Source organism: Malus domestica, chromosome 03 (genome assembly GCF_042453785.1).
Source record: "Malus domestica chromosome 03, GDT2T_hap1".
Classification (NCBI taxonomy): Eukaryota; Viridiplantae; Streptophyta; class Magnoliopsida; order Rosales; family Rosaceae; genus Malus; species Malus domestica.
Window position 1 is genome coordinate 23,490,300 of NC_091663.1, and position 20,066 is coordinate 23,510,365.

The 20,066-nt window shown below is 37.4% G+C and overlaps 2 protein-coding genes across 2 annotated transcripts; both read right to left on the minus strand.

The window, feature by feature from the left end:
• Positions 1 to 3,693: 3,693 nt before the first annotated feature.
• Positions 3,694 to 4,137, minus strand: LOC139194735 (uncharacterized). The gene has a single exon (XM_070819642.1). It carries the CDS (start codon positions 4,135 to 4,137, stop codon positions 3,694 to 3,696), a length of 444 nt encoding a protein of 147 aa, XP_070675743.1.
• A 935-nt stretch (positions 4,138 to 5,072) lies between these two features.
• LOC139194736 (uncharacterized) lies at positions 5,073 to 5,384 on the minus strand. Its single transcript, XM_070819643.1, has one exon. The coding sequence runs from the start codon at positions 5,382 to 5,384 to the stop codon at positions 5,073 to 5,075; it is 312 nt and encodes a 103-aa protein (XP_070675744.1).
• Between the last annotated feature and the right edge of the window lie 14,682 nt (positions 5,385 to 20,066).

Below are 20,066 nucleotides of genomic sequence, written 5' to 3' on the forward strand. Positions count from 1 at the left end.
CTGCTTCTGTGGAGGCTGCTGAGATCTGTGTGCTTTTAAAACTAGATCTGCTTGAAGTCATGGATGTTTATGCCAAGTTTGTTGATAGCGGTAAAAAGGTTGTTTGCCCAAGTTCCTTTGCGAAACATGTATACCCAATATAGAAGGACTGCTCTGCTTGCTATGATGCATATATAGCAAGGATATCAATGAGGTGGCGAAGATTATGGCAGCTGAAGCTTATTCTTCAGCCAAGGAGATCAAGAGGTTGGATTCTGAGCTTGTTGCTTTGAATGGGTCTAATATTTCTGCCCCTACTTCTTTGCAGCTTGAGACCGCTCGCCACGAGATCGTTGACTTGAAGACTAGGCTTGACGTGATCCAAGTTAAATATGAAAGTGCATAGAAGGAGATTGAATGTTACAATACCTTAGATTCAAGATCTTGAGTTTGCAGTTTCTGAGCTTCGTTTTGCTGCTTATGCAAATGATGAAAAGTTGATTGCTGCTTATGCTAAGAAGATAGTGGATGAGCTGCAGCGCGTCCGTGTTAGTCTGCTTGAGAAGAATGAGCAGCTGAAGGGTGAGAATGATGGGCTTAAGGTTTCAAGACCTTCTCTATTTCTCCGGAAGACTTGCTTGTTTTTACTTTTGGGGCTTCCATTGGTGAAGTAGTTGAATAAGTTAGTGCCCAAGCTGGGGCAGCCAGAAGTGCAGCGCCGGATGATGCCGCTGCTAAGAGTGTTACGGCTTCTGAAGGTGTGGAGACCGAGTAGTCGTGGGATGTCTAAGCTGCTGTAATGTAGTATTCTAGGTAGCTTTTAGGATTTTCTTTGTTTTTCTTGAACTCCTTCGGCCTTTGCTAGTTGTTTATAAACATGTTTATCTTCACTTTTCTTCATCTTCGCTTCTTTTGTTCATGCCCTAACCTTTAAACTTGATAGACCAGTGGCAGGCATGTTACTTATTTATAAGCAGACAAGCTCGCATAGCCTATGCAGCCGTAGGTGTTGGTGTAGAACTTTGCAAAGTTGTTAGCCATAGGGTTGGCAGCCAGATGCCTTACTTACAGAAGCAGACAAGTTCGCGTAACCAATAGGCTGTTAACCTTGACTTTCTCCAATTCCGTAGGTTGCGTAGCAAGTATCACAACACTTTAGGACTTGGTGTAGGTTGTTCCGTGCTTGGTAGAGGTGAAGCTTATTAACTATGTAGCATGTCGACAGTGGATAAAACTTCGTATATGCACGCTAGCTTGTTTAACATTTCACAAGAATATGCGGTTGTATAAGTCTAACGTGGCTTTACTGCTCGAAGGGCAAGCCGTAGGCAGTCTTCCGGAATCCGTAGGCTACCTTAGTGCACTCGGTAGTAGCTTTAAGGTTCCAGGGCAGCCGTCTGTAAGGCGTCTTTAAGGCCTGGTTCCTCGAGGATTAGGCTAAAAGACCCAAAATCCTTTAGTTAGCTAAGCCTTGAAAAAGACCATTGTGGCTACTTCTAGGAATCCCGGCGTAAACCATCATGCATCTAGTTATACTAGGGCAGCCAGGCTCATCCACGTTTGGATATTCAGAGTGTAAAGTTTATCCTCTCGTCTTGGAGAGCTGACCCATATGGGTGTCGGGGAATTGGTTTACCCTCTCGCACTAGAGAGTAATTAGTTTACCCTCACGCACTAGAGAGCAGGGTTGGTCCCTCGAGGGGGCGCAATTCCTGCGATGGGTCCCTAAGAAGGGCGCAGTCTTCTTTTGAAGTGCTGGAGTGATCAGTTGTTGTAAGTATGCAGCCAAGCCAAGTTGTGATTACTTCTAAATTCCTCATTGAAAAACGAGTGAAATGAATGAGAACTTAGATGTAAGGTATGAACTGCATAACAACTGGATAGTCCCCGACTTATTAGGTGGTGCCCGTCGAGCTTCTTGAGTCTTCGGACTTTGATGTAGTGGGAGGTCACACATGGTACTTCTTCAGATTGTAGGCACTCCACTACTTTTCGATCTTTTTATCGTTTTATGGTGGCGATGGTGTAATTACTCTTGCCGCCTATTCTGCTGATCTTGTACGGACCTTCCCAGATGAGATCCATCTTATTGGAGCCTTCTTTGTGGGCAATGATAAAGGCTTTTCTTAGGACTAGATCTTTGGGCTGGAACTATCGGATCTTGGCCATTTTGTTGTAGCTAGAAAGGAACTGCTGTTGGTAAGCTGCGAGGCAGGTGATAGTTTGCTTGCACTTTTCCTCTGCCAGATTTAAGCTTATAGCCATCTCCTTTCGGTTGCTCGTCTTTTGGTGGTGCGATATGCCCATAGACATCCAGGGAGTTTGTCTGGCCATTTTCTTTTCTTACTGGTGGGGGATTTCTTGTGGCAGTCGATGATCATCTTGGTGGATACTTTGGCTCGCCTATTGCCTTGAGAATATCTTGGCGTAGACATGTGCTGCTTGATGCCATATTTTTGGAAGAACTTCGCCAAATCTTTGCCCATGAATTACGGACCGTTGTGGGTGACGATGGATTAAGGGATACCAAATCGGTAAATGATGTTCCTCCATATGAAGCGTTTTATGTCCGTCTGAATCGTGGTCGTCATGGGCTCTGCTTCTACCTATTTGGTGAAGTAGTCGGTTGCCACGATCATCATGCCTTTGCCCCTAGTAGTTTGGCTGGTGATTAGCTGGGAATCGGAATGAATTGAACGCTTTTTCACCGCCAAGTCTTTTGTCATTTGAAGGCCTGCTAGTGGGGCTTCGTACTCTGCTTCGTTGTTAGATGCCTTGAAACCTAGAATGATCACTTGCTTGGGCATCGAACCGCCTGGGGTGACAAGGACCACGTCTGCTCCTGAACCTTTGTAGTTGGATGCGCTGTCAACATGCAAATGCCAGAAGTTTCCATTGGGTGGAGCAGGCACAGCTGAAGTGTGCTCAGCTACCTTCAGGGCATCATTGAGCCGCTCTGTTACGTTGTCAAGGCTAAGCGTGAAGGCACGGTAGGGAGCCGTAGAACTGGGGCCATGTTACATGTGGCAAGAGATGATCAATTGCCGGTATTGGGCCACTCTAGAGCTGAATAATGGAGCAGGGTTGGCTAGGGCCGTGTGACGCACAGCAGGAGGTAGTGCTCAACTGCCGGTACATGTTGCTCTTATGTAGAATCTTTTGGGGCGACGAGGACAAAACTTGCTTCTAAGTGTTCCTTCCAGTGTTCGTCTGCCTTTGGCATGTCTTTTGGGCTGAGTTGTTGCCTTCGTAAAAAAACTTTGCATCCGCCAAGGTCTACGCCTTTATTGTCACGCGTCTGGATTCGGCAGAATAGTACGTCATGATGATGACTGCGTGCATTTGAAGGTAAAACTTGAGCTTTTAAGTTACAGCAACTATTGCCAAAGTTAACTTTTGAATTTCTAATAGCATCGAGGAGAGCTTTTGAATTGTAGAATACAGTGTAGAATACAGGTAGTTGGGCCCCTAGCTCTTCTAGCATGATGATAGAGCTTATTGCTGCTCTAGATACCGTCAAACACGTGAATAAGTCATCTACTGCTTCCAGTTTGGATAGTAGGGAAGTGACGTCGGGTATTTCTTCAAGTCTTTAAATGTGCATTGGCGAGCCTCGTCCCAAAGTGCATGCTTCTCTGCCAGAGCGAAAGAGTCTGCCAGAGTTAGATCTTCTTCCATGATCAATTTTTCAAATAGCGGGTGGTCTGTTGGAAGTCATTTTTGGAAGGCTGCTTTAGTTATCGAGTCGTTGCATCGGACTATCCTTGCCTTTTCTACTTTGAACCTCATCACATAGTCGTGAAACAACTCCTTTGGGTTCTTCTTGACGTCGAACAAATGTTCGGACTTCTTTTTGATCGAGCGATAGGATGAATATTCTTTGGTGAAAACCAAAGAAACTTCGTCAAAATTCCGGATTGATTGTGGCAGCAAGGTGTAGAACCAATCTTGCACCTCGCCTTGTAGAGTGGTGATGAATATCTTGCACATGAGATCATCGTTGTTTCGATAGAGGATCATTGCGCTTCGGTAGTGTTTTAAGTATCTATCCGAGTCTTCATCCCCTTTGAAATATATGAAATGTGGCATGCTAAACTCGCGTTGAGGCTCTGCCTGCTCGATCTCGTCCGTAAAAGATGACCTACTTATGTTGGTCATGTTCCGTCGTAGTGCCTCATCGGTGACCTCATTGCATTGGAAATTGCGCAATCGCTTGGTCAAAAGTCTTTCTACTTCTGCCTGAATTTGCCTTTGTTGGGGATAACGGAGCTCTCGGCTGCCCCCAATCGTGACTTACTGGCCTAGGCTGTTCTTCCATGTGTTTGGCTCGTCTATGCCGCAGATGATATGCATGTAGGGCGTTCCTAGCAGGCGAGCAAGTTCTTCGCAGGCTGCCAGTTGAACTTGAGCCGTATTGAGTGACTGCTTCTCTCCGTCTGTTGTGTTGCCTACTCCGATGTGAGGTGGTGATGCTCCTTGAGGGCTTAGCCGCGAATGAACACTTCGCCTGGAAAGCTGCTCATGTTGACTATCGGAGTGTGACCCCAACCGTGAATGTATGCTCGTCTGTGGGCTAGTTGAGAGTGCACGCTCCTCCGCACTCTAAGACAGGAGTATAAGCTATCTCTAGGGCCCAATCGGGAGTGTACACTGCCTGAACGCTCGGTTCGTGGCTAGTCGAGTGGCTGCTTACCGAGATGCTGCTGGAGAGGTTCTTTGTCTACCCTTGTCCTACTTCGGGACACCTAATCTGGGGCACATTGCATTTCGATGCGCTGCAAAAGCTAGTTAACCGAGGTTGTCTGCTGTGCGAAGGCACTCGTTAACTCTATGACTTGTCGAGACAAGTGTTGTTCTCCATTTGGGTTGGAAGAGCTTGAAAGGAATGTTTTTCCTTGAGTAGTGGAAGTATGGTAGACTCCAAGCGCGAGATTTGAGTTGGAAAATGTCAAATCCGTGAAAAAATATGATGGGAATGCCCCCGGCTCGATGATAGGTCTGGATAGTTGAGATAGTCTTGGGCTGACTTAGGCTGCTTGGAAAGCCACGGGAGCAGACTGGGCCATGAGAGCAGGCTGGGCCGCGAGAGAAGGCTACTCGGTGGGAATAGGCTGGACCACAAGAGTGGGCTGCTCGTCGGGAGCAGGCTGGGCCACAAAAGCAGGCTGCTTGGCGGAAGCAGGCTGGGCTGTGAGAGTAGGTTGGGCCACGAAAGTAGGCTGGACTGCGAGAGTAGGCTGCTCGGCGGGAGCAGGCTGGGCCACGGGAGTGAGCTGCTCGTCGGGAGCAGGCTGGACCACGGGAGTGAGCTGTTCGTCGGGAGCAAGCTGCTTAGCGCGTGATGCATGCGAATGCGAGGCTTGGGCTCGGACTCGTGCAAGCTTGGATGGCACGGCTTGGGCCATGGTGGAATCTCGTAGTGGTGGTACCACTCCACCTATGACCATTTAGCCTCGTGGATTGCCGCGGTCCCATTTCTTGAGTATTAGAATTTTCACTTGTGGAATTTTCTAAATTTCTAGCCATTATATTTTTCTTATACGTTTTATCAAAGAACCTTTGCAAATAAAAAATTCTAATAATAAGAACGTATGAAAAATATTCAAATGGACTAGAAAATAGAGAAAAACCTTTTTATGCGAGAGTCTTCTACGAGTATGGATCTCAGCTCTTAATGAAAGCACCAATTTGTGGATGCAAATTTCTTCCTCCTTGATCTTGGACAATTTTGCACCTACAAAACAATTAATACCTTAGGTTAAGGCCAAGAGCCTCATGCACCCACGATGAATGGGGGGGCTTTGGCCGAAGAACCTCCGATGCCAAAGTTAGAATTTAGAGAGAAAGAGTGTTTAGAGAATTTTGGGATTTTTGCCAAAGTGTTGGAATGAGTGTTTGGTGAAAATGGGAGCCTATTTATAGGGCTAGGCCAGTACACTTAGGAGAGAAAGTGGCCGACCAACTTGTGGATTTTTTGTTGAATTTGTGGTTTAATTAGCCAATTTATTGGCTAATTAAATATGAAAGAAATAAATGGGGGGTTATCAAATTGAATGACTAACTTTATTTGGGTAATAAAGTGGAGAAAATAAGAAAGGTAAGGAGCAAGGGGAGGTGGCCGGTTTTGACTAGCTTTTGGGATTAATTTGGGTGACTTATTTGATATAATGGGTGATTAATTGATTAATTAGGAATTAATCCATTAATTAGCCAATTAATCTCTATTTATATGAAATAATTTATAGGTTATGAAGTAATTACCTAAGATGAGGATGGATGAGATAACTTTGAATTTGTTATCTTTTTTGGGCACTTTTAACTTGATTTAGGGATGATTGCCCTGCTCGCATGTAGGAATCCCAGTATGCCTCAAGGGTATTTTTATCCTCTTTTACCCCAAGAATCCACGTGTCGCCTTGTGATTATTTTTGGCTTCACAATATCCTTTGCCAAAAGGATCAAAAATAGGAATCCAAAATGAATTCTCAAGAACGAAAGAATTCCCAAGAATGAAAGAACCATCCCCAAAGCCTGAACCACCGGGATAGGAAACTCGACGGGGGCGAGCTGCAAGTCGAACTCCATCAACGGCATCCAGTAATCGAACATGGCAACATGTGCCACCAGATCATGCAAATTCACCACCAAAATTAACGCCAAGGCTATTAGCCTTAGGACTAGGCCTGGCAATTCCTGACACGACCTGATAACCCGACACGACACGACAGGAAATTAACAGGTGTTCGGGTCTACACGATAACGAATCGGGTCGTTATCGGGTAACCCGATAAGCACCTGTTAAGATAACGGGTTGATTCGGGTATACACGTGGGTAACACGATAAGCAGAATATTGATTTTATAATTTTATAACCCTAAAAAAATATTGTAATAATTATATATATATATTAATTTAACAATTTTATACCCCTAAAAACTATAATAAATATATATATATATATATATATATTAAATTAACTATAATAATTATAATAATTATACCCCAAAATATTAATTTTCTATAATAATTATATATATATATATATTAAATTTTGAATTATAAAAACTATAATAATTATTAATTAATATGTATGCGTCCATTGATTTGAATTTTGATTCCATAATTGATCAATTCCATTCCCTGCTGCAATGCCGCCCTTTTTGAAGAAAAAGGGAGGGAAAATGAAAATGATAAGAAAAGTTGAAAAGGAAACAAAAAAGAGAGAGAATTAGGGAAAGATGGATGGATAGGGTGGAGGGAAAAGTGAAAATTATATGAAAAGTTGAAAAGGAAACAAAAAAGAGAGGGAAAAATGAAAATTAATAGAAGTGCAGTGGTGAGAATATTTTTTTTAAGTTATTAACTTTTTATTGCACATGATATATCCCACTATTTTTATAATGACACGTGATGTACTACTCTGTGTACCGGTCAATTATACATACAAAATAAATAGATTTAAATCTACTTAATATATATATATATACACACATACACCATTGAACTTGATGGGATATGAAAACAAATTTCAACGATCACAACCGTCAAACTTGTTTGTATATGCTTCGAGATCACATCAGCAAAAAATCACAAAAAACAAACATTCAGAGATCAAGTAACGGGACAAATCTTTTCAACGGTTATAAACGAAAAATCACGATTTAACGGTTATTTTAACTCCGATTTTGATGATTTTTTACAGCTACACTCCTTGACCCTATATGAATACAATGAATACATTCGATCTTAAATTTAAAATATTTACACAAGTGGATACCACAAAATCTTATGTTATACTTAATGAAAGTATAAATAAACTCTAAGTGTTAGTCAATCTATTGTTTTGATGGGATACAAATTCTCTGAAACTAATTTCAACAATCTCAACCGTCAAACTTGTTTGTATATGCTTCAAGATCACATCAGCAAAAAATCACAAAAAATAAACATTTAGAGATCAAGTAACGGGACAAAACTTTTCGACGGTTATAAACGGAAAATCACGATTTAACGGTTATTTTAACTCTGATTTTGATGATTTTTTACAGCTACAGTCCTTGACCCTATATGAATACAATGAATGAATTCGATCTTCAATTGAAAATATTTACACAAGTGGATACCACAAAATCTTATGTTATACTTAATGAAAGTAGAAATAAACTCTAAGTGTTAGTCATTCTATTGTTTTGATGGAATACGAATTCTCCGAAACTAATTTCAACGATCCCAACCGCCAAACTTGTTTGTATATGCTTCGAGATCACATCAGAAAAAATCACAAAAAACAAACATTCAGAAATCAAGTAACGGGACAAAACTTTTCGACGGTTATAAACGAAAAATCATGATTTAACGGTTATTTTAACTCCAATTTTGATGATTTTTTACAGCTACACTCCTTGACCCTATATGAATACAAAGAATGAATTCGATCTTCAATTTAAAATATTTACACAAGTGGATAACACAAAATCTTATGTTATACTTAATGAAAGTATAAATAAACTCTAAGTGTTAGTCAATCTATTGTTTTGATGGGATACGAATTCTCGGAAACTAATTTCAACGATCCCAACCGTTAAACTTGTTTGTATATGCTTCGAGATCACATAAGCAAAAAATCACAAAAAACAAACATTCAGAGATCAAGTAACAGGACAAAACTTTTCGATGGTTATAAACGCAAAAATCATGATTTAACGGTTATTTTAACTCCGATTTTGATGATTTTTTTACAGCTACAGTCCTTGACCATATATGAATACAAAGAATGAATTCGATCTTCAATTTAAAATATTTACACTAGTGGATGTGGATATCACAAAATCTTATGTTATATACTTAATAAAAGTATGAATCAACTATAATAATTATATATATTAATTTAACAATTTTATACCCCTAAAAACTATAGTAATTATATATATTAAATTAAATTTAAAAAATTGATGACCATTTGGATCGGCTAAGATTTAATCTTTTGAGAAAGACTTACAACCTTGAAAACAAAAACTCTTTCATTTTGCATATCCTTGCACATTTAATATTTGTTATAGATTAGTAGTGTATGTATTATTTTTTTATTAGGCTCTTATTTTCGAGTGTAGTTATAGTACTTAAATGACAAATGTTTTAATGTTTTGAAGTAATATTTATGTGGCAATATGTGGTATGTGCAAATTTAAAAAAAAATATATATTTTTCTTAACGGGTCATAACGGGTCGGGTCACTTTACCTGTTGGGTAAAGTGACATGACCTGTTAAGGAACCGTTAAGATAACGGGTGTGACACGACACGACCCGTTAAGATAACAGATGTTACACGAAAACGACACGAACACAACAGACACGACCCGTTTGCCAGGCCTACCTAAATATACCTAATCATATTGATTAACTTAAGCAGAATTTCACTAATATTATCTCCACAAAACTTTAGTAAAATTATGCTTGAGTTAATCAAAGTACAGATAATATTAGTGAAATTCTCTCCTATCAACAAAACTAAAGATAAACAATTAAAATAAAGTTATAAGCAACATAGTAAATTACATACAAAATAATTTTATTGTTTTTTTTTCTCTCTCCCCCATAACCATGTAACAACATCAGTTGGCCCCATTTTTCTTTCACCTCCCTCTCTCTTTGACCTTTTTCCACTTGCTCTCACAGTAACACAAATTCTCCATTAAGATTAACAACAATTATTTCGAAAAGTCAAGTCAAGTTTATCGACAATATATTCATAACATATATTATATATACAATTGAAAAGTTGAGTCATCGACAATATAAATAATATTCAAGACATATTAGAGAAAAATTTATTATGCTAATGTGGATGTAAACGTGCAGAAGAAAATTACAATTAATCATGACAAAATGGATGATGTGCAATTGTTCAGAAATTCAAGAAGTGGAGGCATCCATCATCATTGGATTTAATTAATACGAATATCGACGGTGAGGATTATGTTTCTATTATTATGACCTGTCATAAATAATTGTTGATAGAAATCAGGACCAACGACCTTAGCAATAGTCTGGAATGACAAAAAAAAGAAAAAAACAGAGTTGTATATAGTTAGTAAACGGTTCCTTCCAATTGGAGAGATGAGCAGTTGCCAATTTCATCAAGAATTTAAAACAAAAACTGAACGTAATACAAATAATTTAAAACGTATTGGTTTCAAAATGTTGCTTCTCAAATTGTTCATCCATGGTGATTGAAGCGAGAAGAGAAGGGGAGAAGAGAAGGAGAAGGAAATGAGGAGAGGAGAAACGGGGAAGGAAGGGGGAAGGGAGAAGGCACCGATGCAAGGAAGAGATAGAAGGGTTTTATTTTGGAAAATTTTCATTACTATCGGTTAAAACCGACAGAAACATTTTTTAAAATAAAAACCAACAGATAAATTTTCATTATTGTCAGTTATAATCGATACAAACAAAATGGCAGCAAAAATACCCCAAAATTCCCTCCCAAAATTTTAAATTTCCCCCCCCCCTCAAAATTTTTGTTACGGTTTAAAAAAATAAAATAATAATTGTTTGATTTAATAAATAAATAAATAATATGTATTTAAATAGAATACATTTTTAAAAATTAAATAAATAATTGTTTGGTTTAATAGATATTACCTATGTAAAATATGCGATAAAGAAACAAAAAGATAATTGTACAATGAAAATGTCATCACACAAACTAAATATTGTCTAATCAATACTTGAAAAACATAAATAAAAATTTAGCACAAATTACTTTTCCCATTTCAAAATTTAGGCAAATTTAACGGAGATATGCATTCTACGAAACTAGTTTCCATGATCTAACCGTCAAACTTGCTTGTAGATACTACAAGATCGCATACGTAAAAATTGCAAAGAAAAACATTTAGAGATTGGGTAACGGAACAAAAGTTTTCGACGGTTATAAACGAAAAATCACAATTTAACAGTTATTTTAGCTTCAATTTTGATGATTTTTTTACAGCTACACTCATTGACCCTATAAGAATGCAATAAACGAATTTGATCTTCAATTTAAAATATTTAAACTAGTGGATACCACAAAATCTTATTTTATACTTAATAGAAGTATAACATTAACTCTTAAGTGTTTATTTAATCTACCGTTTTGGCACGATACACATTCTACAAATTTTTTTCCAATGATCTAACCGTCAAACTTGTTTGTACACAAGCCGAGATCGCATACGTAAAAAAATCACAAAAAACAAACATTCAGAGATTAGGTAACAGAACAAAAGTTTTCGACGGTTATAAACGAAAAATCACAATTTAACGGTTATTTTAGCTCTGATTTTGATGATTTTGTTACAGTTATACTCCTCGACCCTATAAGAATGCATTGAACAAATTCAATCTTCAATTTAAAATATTAACACTAGTGGATATACTTAATAGAAGTATAACATTAACTCTTAAGTGTTTATTTAATCTACCGTTTTGACAAGATACACATTCTACGAAACTTTTTTCAATGATCTAACCGTCAAACTTATTTGTACACACTCCGAGATTGCATACGTAAAAAATCACAAAAAACAAACATTCAGAGATTAAATAACAGAACAAAAGTTTTCTACGGTTATAAACAAAAAATCACAATTTAACGGTTATTTTAGCTCCGATTTTGATGATTTTTTATAGCTACACTCCTCGACCCTATAAGAATGCATTGAATGAATTCGATCTTCAATTTAAAATATTTACACTAGTGGATACCACAAAATCTTATTTTATACTTGATGGGGAAGTATAACATTAACTCTAAATGTTTGTTTAATCTACTATATTGATGCGATACGCATTCTACGAAACGTTTTTCAACGATCCAACTATCAAACTTGTTTGTACACACTTCAAGATCGCATACGTAAAAAATCGCAAAAAACAAATATTCAGAGAGTAGGTAATGGAACAAAAGTTTTCGATGTTATAAACAAAAAATCACAATTTAACAGTTATTTTAGCTTCGATTTTGATGATTTTTTACAGCTACACTCCTTGACCCTATAAGAATGCCATGAATGAATTCGATCTTCAATTTAAAATATTTATACTAGCAGATAAATCTTATTTTATACTAAATGGAAGTAGAACATTAACTCTTAAGTGTTTGTTAAATCTATCAATTTGATATGATATGCATTCTACGAAACTAATTTTAACGATCCAACCATCAAATATATTTGTATATACTTCGAGACAGCATGTGTAAAAAATCGCAAAAAAAAAAAAAAACATCCAGAGATTAGGTAACGGGACCATAAGTGAAAAAAAAAACATTCAGTAATTATTCTAGCGGCCGCCCAAAATTTTGCTTTGTTTGTGTCGGTTATATCTGACAGGGCCATGAGTGAAAAAAAAATATTTAAACCATGTGTTTATTTATTTATTTATAATCAATATAACATTTTAAAATAATAAAATAGTCAATTTCTGTCGGTTATAACCGCCATCATTAACTTAAAAACCGCCGGAATATGTTAAAAATATTATAAAAAAAAGAATTCAAAAATACTGGCGGTTATAATGATTTTATAGTGGTTGCATCCATCACTAAATATCCTCCAGGAATTTATGTCGGATATAACCCATAGGATTTCATTGTTATTCGACACTAACTGAATGATGTGTCGGATATCTTTTATCCGACATAATGTCTTATTAAACCGTCACCATCATTCGACACTTAAAGCTAATATTGTAGTAGTGGCATAGAGGTATCATCCTACTCTCCTTCACTGACCACCAAGCAGCATCTTGATAATATCGTATTCACCTGAAGATAATACCAAATGACAAAGTTGGCCAAACCAGTTTTTCACAGGTTGGCAAACAAATTGCTTAGAATGATACGAAAACTATAGAGTACCTGCATCAATGATGCTAAGGCAAGACACCCCGGAAATACTTTCCACATACTGTACCGAGCTCAGCATTGTCTGAAAACAGAACAAATGGTAAGCCAGATGAAAAGATACAGGTATAGTAGGCAAACTAATTCTCATTTTATTAAAATAAAATGAATAAAAGCATAAGACTCGGGATTCTGCAGCATATATGATCATACTTATGTTATACATGGGAACACGAAGAAAGACCCCAAATACTAATAAGTAAAGGGCATTCCTCTTCCATACAGGATACAAAACTAGATGATAATAAAAAGGCATTTTATGCATGCGAGAATATCAAACATAATGAGAGTAGTGTGACCTAAGAGTAACTCAACTAGACTAAGCAACAACATACTACCACAACAAACCAATATTTCAGGGAAGGAAGATACATGTTCCTAAATCACCCAAACATAGAACAAGATATGAATGGAAGAACTGATGAATACCCACAACGAAGTATACCGTCCAGTGAAAATCCAAGAGCCAATAGGGTAAGGTAAGATGACCACGACAATCATGCACCATGGACTAATCGACACAGTGAGATAAGTTGCAACATCTAACAGCCAATACATATCCCATTAATCTAAACCTTATGGCTTCTGCGTACCAGCAATCACAGAACAATCAAACAGCTACATCCCTATCCAAAAAGATTGAAAAAGAGTATCTATCAAACTATAATGAGGAGTGGGGACAACAAAGCGTCCCTCAAATGGTCTTATTTGAGGGATATACATATGTTAAACACATTGGACAGGGATCAGTTTAATACACTGACAACAGAGCAAACATCTTTAGATACTTGAGGTAAAACATTTGCATGACAATATTGCTATAGTGCTACCCAAATCGAGCAGTGTAATATATTTATCTAACTCTAAAGGATTATCATGGCTCTTTACACATATAAACAACTACAGAGGTTTAACATATGTAAATCCCTCGAGATTTAACTTTAATTATCCTCATAGTTCCTCCACAAACCCTAATTTTTTCCCCAATTAATTTTTTCTCAATTAAATTTTTCCACAAACCATATCCCTGATAACACTAAGAGAAAGCTATGGTGAAAAGCAGAGAAGAACTAGAGAGCTTTCGAAGAGAGAGAGAGAGAGAGAGAGAGAGAGAGAGAGAGAGAGAGAGAGAGAGCGAGCGTGTGTGTGTAGAGAGAGAATCTGTTATTTCATTATATCTCAACTATTACATCATTCATCCTTATAAATACAATCGCACATCACTAACTTCTAGAATCTCCACTACAATTGTGACACATGGCAGTGTAAAACAATACTAACTTTTATTCTAACATTCCCCCTCAATCTTATGCTGGGCATTCCCAAGCATAAGATTGGTGCAGTGAGAACTAAACATAGACCCTTGGTAAGAATATTAGCAAACTTTTCTAAGGAATTAACAAACTGCATCAAAATTGTGCCTTGCTGCACTCTTTCCCGCACAAAACGACAGTCAATCTCTATGTGTTTAGCTTTAGAATGTAAAATGGGATTAGTTGCTAAAGCCATAGCTGATATATTGTCACAGTGGAGCAATGAAGTTGCTGTAGAAAATAGAGATAGGTCATTGAGTAACTAATGAATCCATACAACCTCAGCAGTGGTAGTTGCCATTGCCTTATATTCTGCCTCAGTCGAAGAACGACTAACTGTATGTTGTTTCTTAGAACTACAAGAAATCGAATTATCACCTAAAAATACAATAAAACTAGTGGTTGACCTTTTGTCATTGGGATCCCCAGCCCAATCAGCATCTGTGTAAACTCTTATATCCAGATTTCTAGGTCTAAAGCACAAACTAAGAGTCATAGATCCTTTGAGATACCACAAGATTCGTTTCACAGCAACAAAATGACTTTCAAGAGGAGAATGCATAAACTGGCATACCTAATTGACTGAGTAGGCTAAATTAGGCCGAGTGAAAGTCAAGTACTGTAAGGCTCCAACTATACTTCTGTAAAGACCTGGATCATGAAATAGAGGACTACCATGATTTAAGAGCTTTTGGTGAGGATGATAGGGAGTGGTACAAGGCTTACTATCAAACATATGTGCCTTATGCAGCAAGTCCTTAATATATTTGGACTGATGAACTAGCAATCCCTGAGGTTGATACTCAATCTGTAGCCCAAGAAAATAGTGTAAGAGCTCTAAATCCTTCATATCAAACTCCCTGGTTAATTGATTAATCACATACTGTACATGGGAATCATCATCTCCACTAAGTATAATGTCATCAACATATAATAGCAACACAACAAGAGAATGACCATCACTCTTGACATATAAAGAAGTATCTGCATATGAAGCTTTGAACCCCAAACTGAGAAGAAATCTGGAAAATATTTCATTCCAAGCTTAATGAGCTTGTTTGAGGCCATACAAAGACCTTTCTAATTTGCATACAAAATCTGGATGATCCTTTTCCATAAACCCTTATGGTTTAGACATGTATTATTCTTCATTTAGAAAGCCATTTAAAAAAGCGTTTTTCACATCTAACTGCTTAAGTTTCTAGCTCTTTGTTGCAGCTAATGACAACATCAACTGACCTGGTTTGCATTGGATGAGTATTGAGACTGACCACAGATACTTGTTGCAAATCTGGAGCCTGAAAACTAGTTACATCAGGATGAATCTTAGATGGCATCAAGGAAGATGAGGAATCTAAAGTAGAAATGCCTCTATTAGGACCAAGATCACCATTTGATTGGGAACATGACTGAGTAACAGGTATCGAAGAAGATGATATATGTGGAAATGGTATGGGAATAATAGAAGGATGATGAAAGGTAGTATGATGAGTTATGATAGCTCGAAGTGACTCAGAAGATATGGCAGGATCGGAAAATGAAGAAGACAACTCATGTTCACTAGGAAAAACAATTTCATCAAACAAAACATGCCTAGAAACAATTAATTTGGTATCCCTTATAGCATAGCATATATACCCCTTATATTGAGCAACATATCTCAAGAACATACACTAAGTAGTCTTAGGGTCAAGTTTATGATGTCTATAACATTTTAAGGAAGTATAACAAGCACAACCAAAAACCTTTAAATGATTAAGTGTAGGTGGAGATTTATACAACACTTCGAATGGAGATTGCATCTTTAAGACAGAAGTAGGCAGTCTATTAATAAGATAGGTAGTTGTGGCACATGCATGAAACTAGAACTTAGATGACAAGAAGACTTTTTGAAGTAATGTAACAACAATTTCAACAAGATGCCTATTCTTTCTTTCAGCTAAACCATTATGTTCAGGGGTGTATGAACAAGATTTTTGATGAACAATGCCCTTGGTTGTGAGAAAGTTTTGAAAAAGAGTACTAACATATTCACCTCCACCATCACTTTGCAAAACTTTAATATTTGCAGAAAAATAGTTGTGAATATAAGCATGAAATTGGACAAATATCTCAAAGTCAGCAACTTTATTATTCATGGAGAAGATCCATGTATATCGTGTACATTCATCAATAAACAACACATAGTAGCTATACCCTTCTATAGACTTAGTAGGAGAAGAACCCCACACATCTGTGTGAATGACTTCAAAAGGAACAAGAGACTTTTAAGCCATTATAGGAAAAGACAACTTGGTGAACTTGCCTTGTAAACAAGCAGTACAAGTTTGAGGTGATGAATTACAAGGGAAATTAATGGCTGACTTACTAAGAGTTACTTGAGTTACAGAATTAATGGGATGACCCAATCTGCAATGCCAAAGGATTGCATTTATTTAATGTCTAAGAAATGCTGCAGGATTTGTCTTTGGTGATTTGAGAATAGGAAGTGGGTAGACAGCTTGGTTACTCAATCCTTGATATAGAACCCTGTTGGTGACCTTGTCCTGTATACACACAGAAAACTAATCAACAATACACCTACAATTTTTGTCTTTGCATAATTGATACGTAGACAGTAAATGTTGTGATAGTTGTGGAACATGTAACACAGATTTTAACTCAAGTGTATGAGAAGGAGTAGATAAACTAGCTTGACCAATGTGTGAAATTTGTAAACCTTCACCATTAGCACTAGTCATAGTCTCTGAGGAAGCATATGGAGTAACAGCTTGCAGCTTAGAAAGATCGGATGTCATATGATTAGTTGCTCTGTAGTCCAACAACCAATACTCTTGTTGTAAGGTTGTTGGACAAAAATTGGTTCTGGCAGGAAAAGCAACAGGTGAACTCTGGTGAGGAGACATCACCGCATTAGGAAACTGAGATGGAGACATCATAGTGGGAGGCTGCACTTGAGATGGAAAAGAATTTGGAGACTGAAGATGTGGTTACAACTGTGAATGAGTAAAATGATATGAATGCTGCTGAAACATCATAGGAGATAGAGAGAAAATTCGAGACATAGGCATAGTCATAAATGAAAGATTGTTTCTGTCAAAACAATAGCAGTTGTGTGTCCCTTTTTGTGATAGATTTGGTAGCCTTTCTGAAAACAGTTTAAAGCTACATGTCCCTTCTTATCACATATTTGGCAAACAAGTAGTGGTTGAAAAGATTGACCTGAAACCATTTGAGTTCCAGGATTTTGAAACTATGACTGAGACTGGAGGGGAGGTTGTGCAAAATTCGGATATATAGAAGGTTGTGGATAACCAGCATTGAACCTCTTCCCTTTACCCTTGGATCTATAGTTATTCCCCCTGAAATTGTTATAAGTTCTAGAACCAATTTGAGAAACAAAAGCAACATAACCATTGGAAGAAAGAAATGGCAATTGTTGAAATTGAGCCATTGGTGAAAAGGAGGAACCATTAGATCCAAGATCAAAGTTGCCAATATGTGATTTAGAATTGGAAGAGCCACCAGTTTCATAAGTTGAACTAGAAGTATTGGCAAACATAGCTGCCATTAAATGGGGTGGTTTAAGAACTTTTTTCCAAAGTAGACTCTTCGGCCTTGAGCTAACACCTAAGCTCTTTCAATGAGACCAAACTCTCTCTGCCCCGAATCACAGACTTAATGGTATTGTATTATGTAGATAAACCTCGTAAAGCCACAATGATAATATCCTCATCAAAAATCACAACACCAGTAATAGTTAATTGATCCATACACTTTTTAATTCTCTGCAGATAAGCATCAATGGATTCTGGCCCTTTCTTAATGTTCTGCAGATCAATCTTCGTCTGAACAATGCTAGTGCGAGTCATATGGGCAAATATTTCTTTCAAATTATTCCACATATCACTGGAGCTTTAACATCTAATAACACAAGATAATGTAGCAGTAGAGAGTGTTGTAGTGATCAAGGTCATAAGAGCTTTATCATGGATTTTCCAAACTTTATAAGCATCAGTCAATGGATAATTATTAATAACCGACTCATCATCAGATTCCAATTTAGTATATTTCTAAGGACATGGAACAGATCCATCAATAAACCCCATAATTCCATTCCCTTCTAGTAACAATGATATCTGAAAATTCCAAGTAACATAATTCAAATCATCCAATTTCACAGTAATCGTGTTTCCAACACTAGGTATAAGCGAAGAAATTGAAGATTGTGTAAGGGCTAATTGTGTAGTGGTAACCATAATGCAACAACATAGATCAACAGTTCAACAATGGAAGTAACTTTCAAGAACCACAAAATCTGTCGTCGATAGTACGTAATCGCCTAACACAACTCCTTTACTCAAGAAATCAACAGAAGCACAACGAATCACGCAGCAAGAATTGCCAAGAATCAACAATTTGATAGACACGGAACTATCAAAGCAAGAATGGAAAGAAAACTCCTCAATTGTAGAACCACGGCTGAACAAATTGCAAAGTAGCAGCAATTGCAAGGATCGACGAACAGAGCAACAATCTTCGACGACATAATTGAACAACCAACAAGAAGAAATTCCACCGAACCACCAATACCGATCACTGGAACGACGAAAACGAGCGAAAGCACATGAATTGTTAAGTAATGGTGTTAACCATGGCCGACGAAGATACCATGATAACAATAAGAGAAAGCTGTGGTGAAAAGAAGAGAATAACTAGAGAGCCTTTGAAGAGAGGGGAAGTGTGTGTAGTGAGAGAAATTGTTATTTCATTATATCTCAACTATTACATCATTCATCCTTATAAATACAATCACACATCACTAACTTCTAGAATCTTCAATACAATTGTGACACATGGCAGTGTAAAACAATACAAACTTTTATTCTAACAATCACCTTCCCCAATTAATTTTTTCCCTACACCCATACACTCATCCCTTCACTCTTCCCAACCTTCTTTCACTCACTTTCCCATCCCCAAATTCTAAATCCAAACAAATAAATAACAAAATTTTAGACAAAAGGAGCTTACCAGAGGAAGGACGCCGAGCCGAAGAACGAGAGAGATCGCTAGAGAACGAGAAAGATAAATGGCTTCTTTTAGATTAGGGTCAAGTGGTCGTTGGGGTTCGAAAATGGCGTGCAAGAGTGAAAGTGTGAGGAAGGCAATGTTGGCAAATTGAAAAATTCATTAAACCAATTTACTGTTCACCCCGTGTTTTTCAATAAGGTGGTTTTTTTTAAGCTGCTTTTTGCAACTTCAGATTTTTGGCTTTTTTTTCATCCTAAACTTTGAAATAAAGTTGGTTTGGGGTGTTTACCAAACACCAAAAACTCTCCCAACTTTTTTTTATACCCATTTTTTTTTAAAATCACCTCAGTACCAAACCAAGGCTAAATATCCAGTCTCACTACTTTAGTACGTTTCACGCCTACTTAATTATCCTTCCCCTAAAAACCTATGGATAACTAGTTGGGAGAAACAACGCTCGCATTCGTGAATTCCTTCCTCCGTTCCATCACCTAGGCGTTTGCAAATTGCTTCCTCAGTTCCAACGTCTGGGCGACTGGCGACTGAACTCCAAATATTGCTTCGTCTTCTTCTTCTTCTCTATTTAGTCTTTCTCTCACACAGTTTCTCTCTCTCTCTCTCTCTCTCTCTCTCTCTCTCTCTCTATATATATATATATATCTATCTATCTATCTATTTATCTATCTATCTTCCTCCATTCCCCTCTTTTGTTCTTCCCTCTCTCAAATTTTCTTGCAAATTTTTTTTTTTGTTGTTGCTTGATTTATGTATTGAATCAAACTAATAATATTAT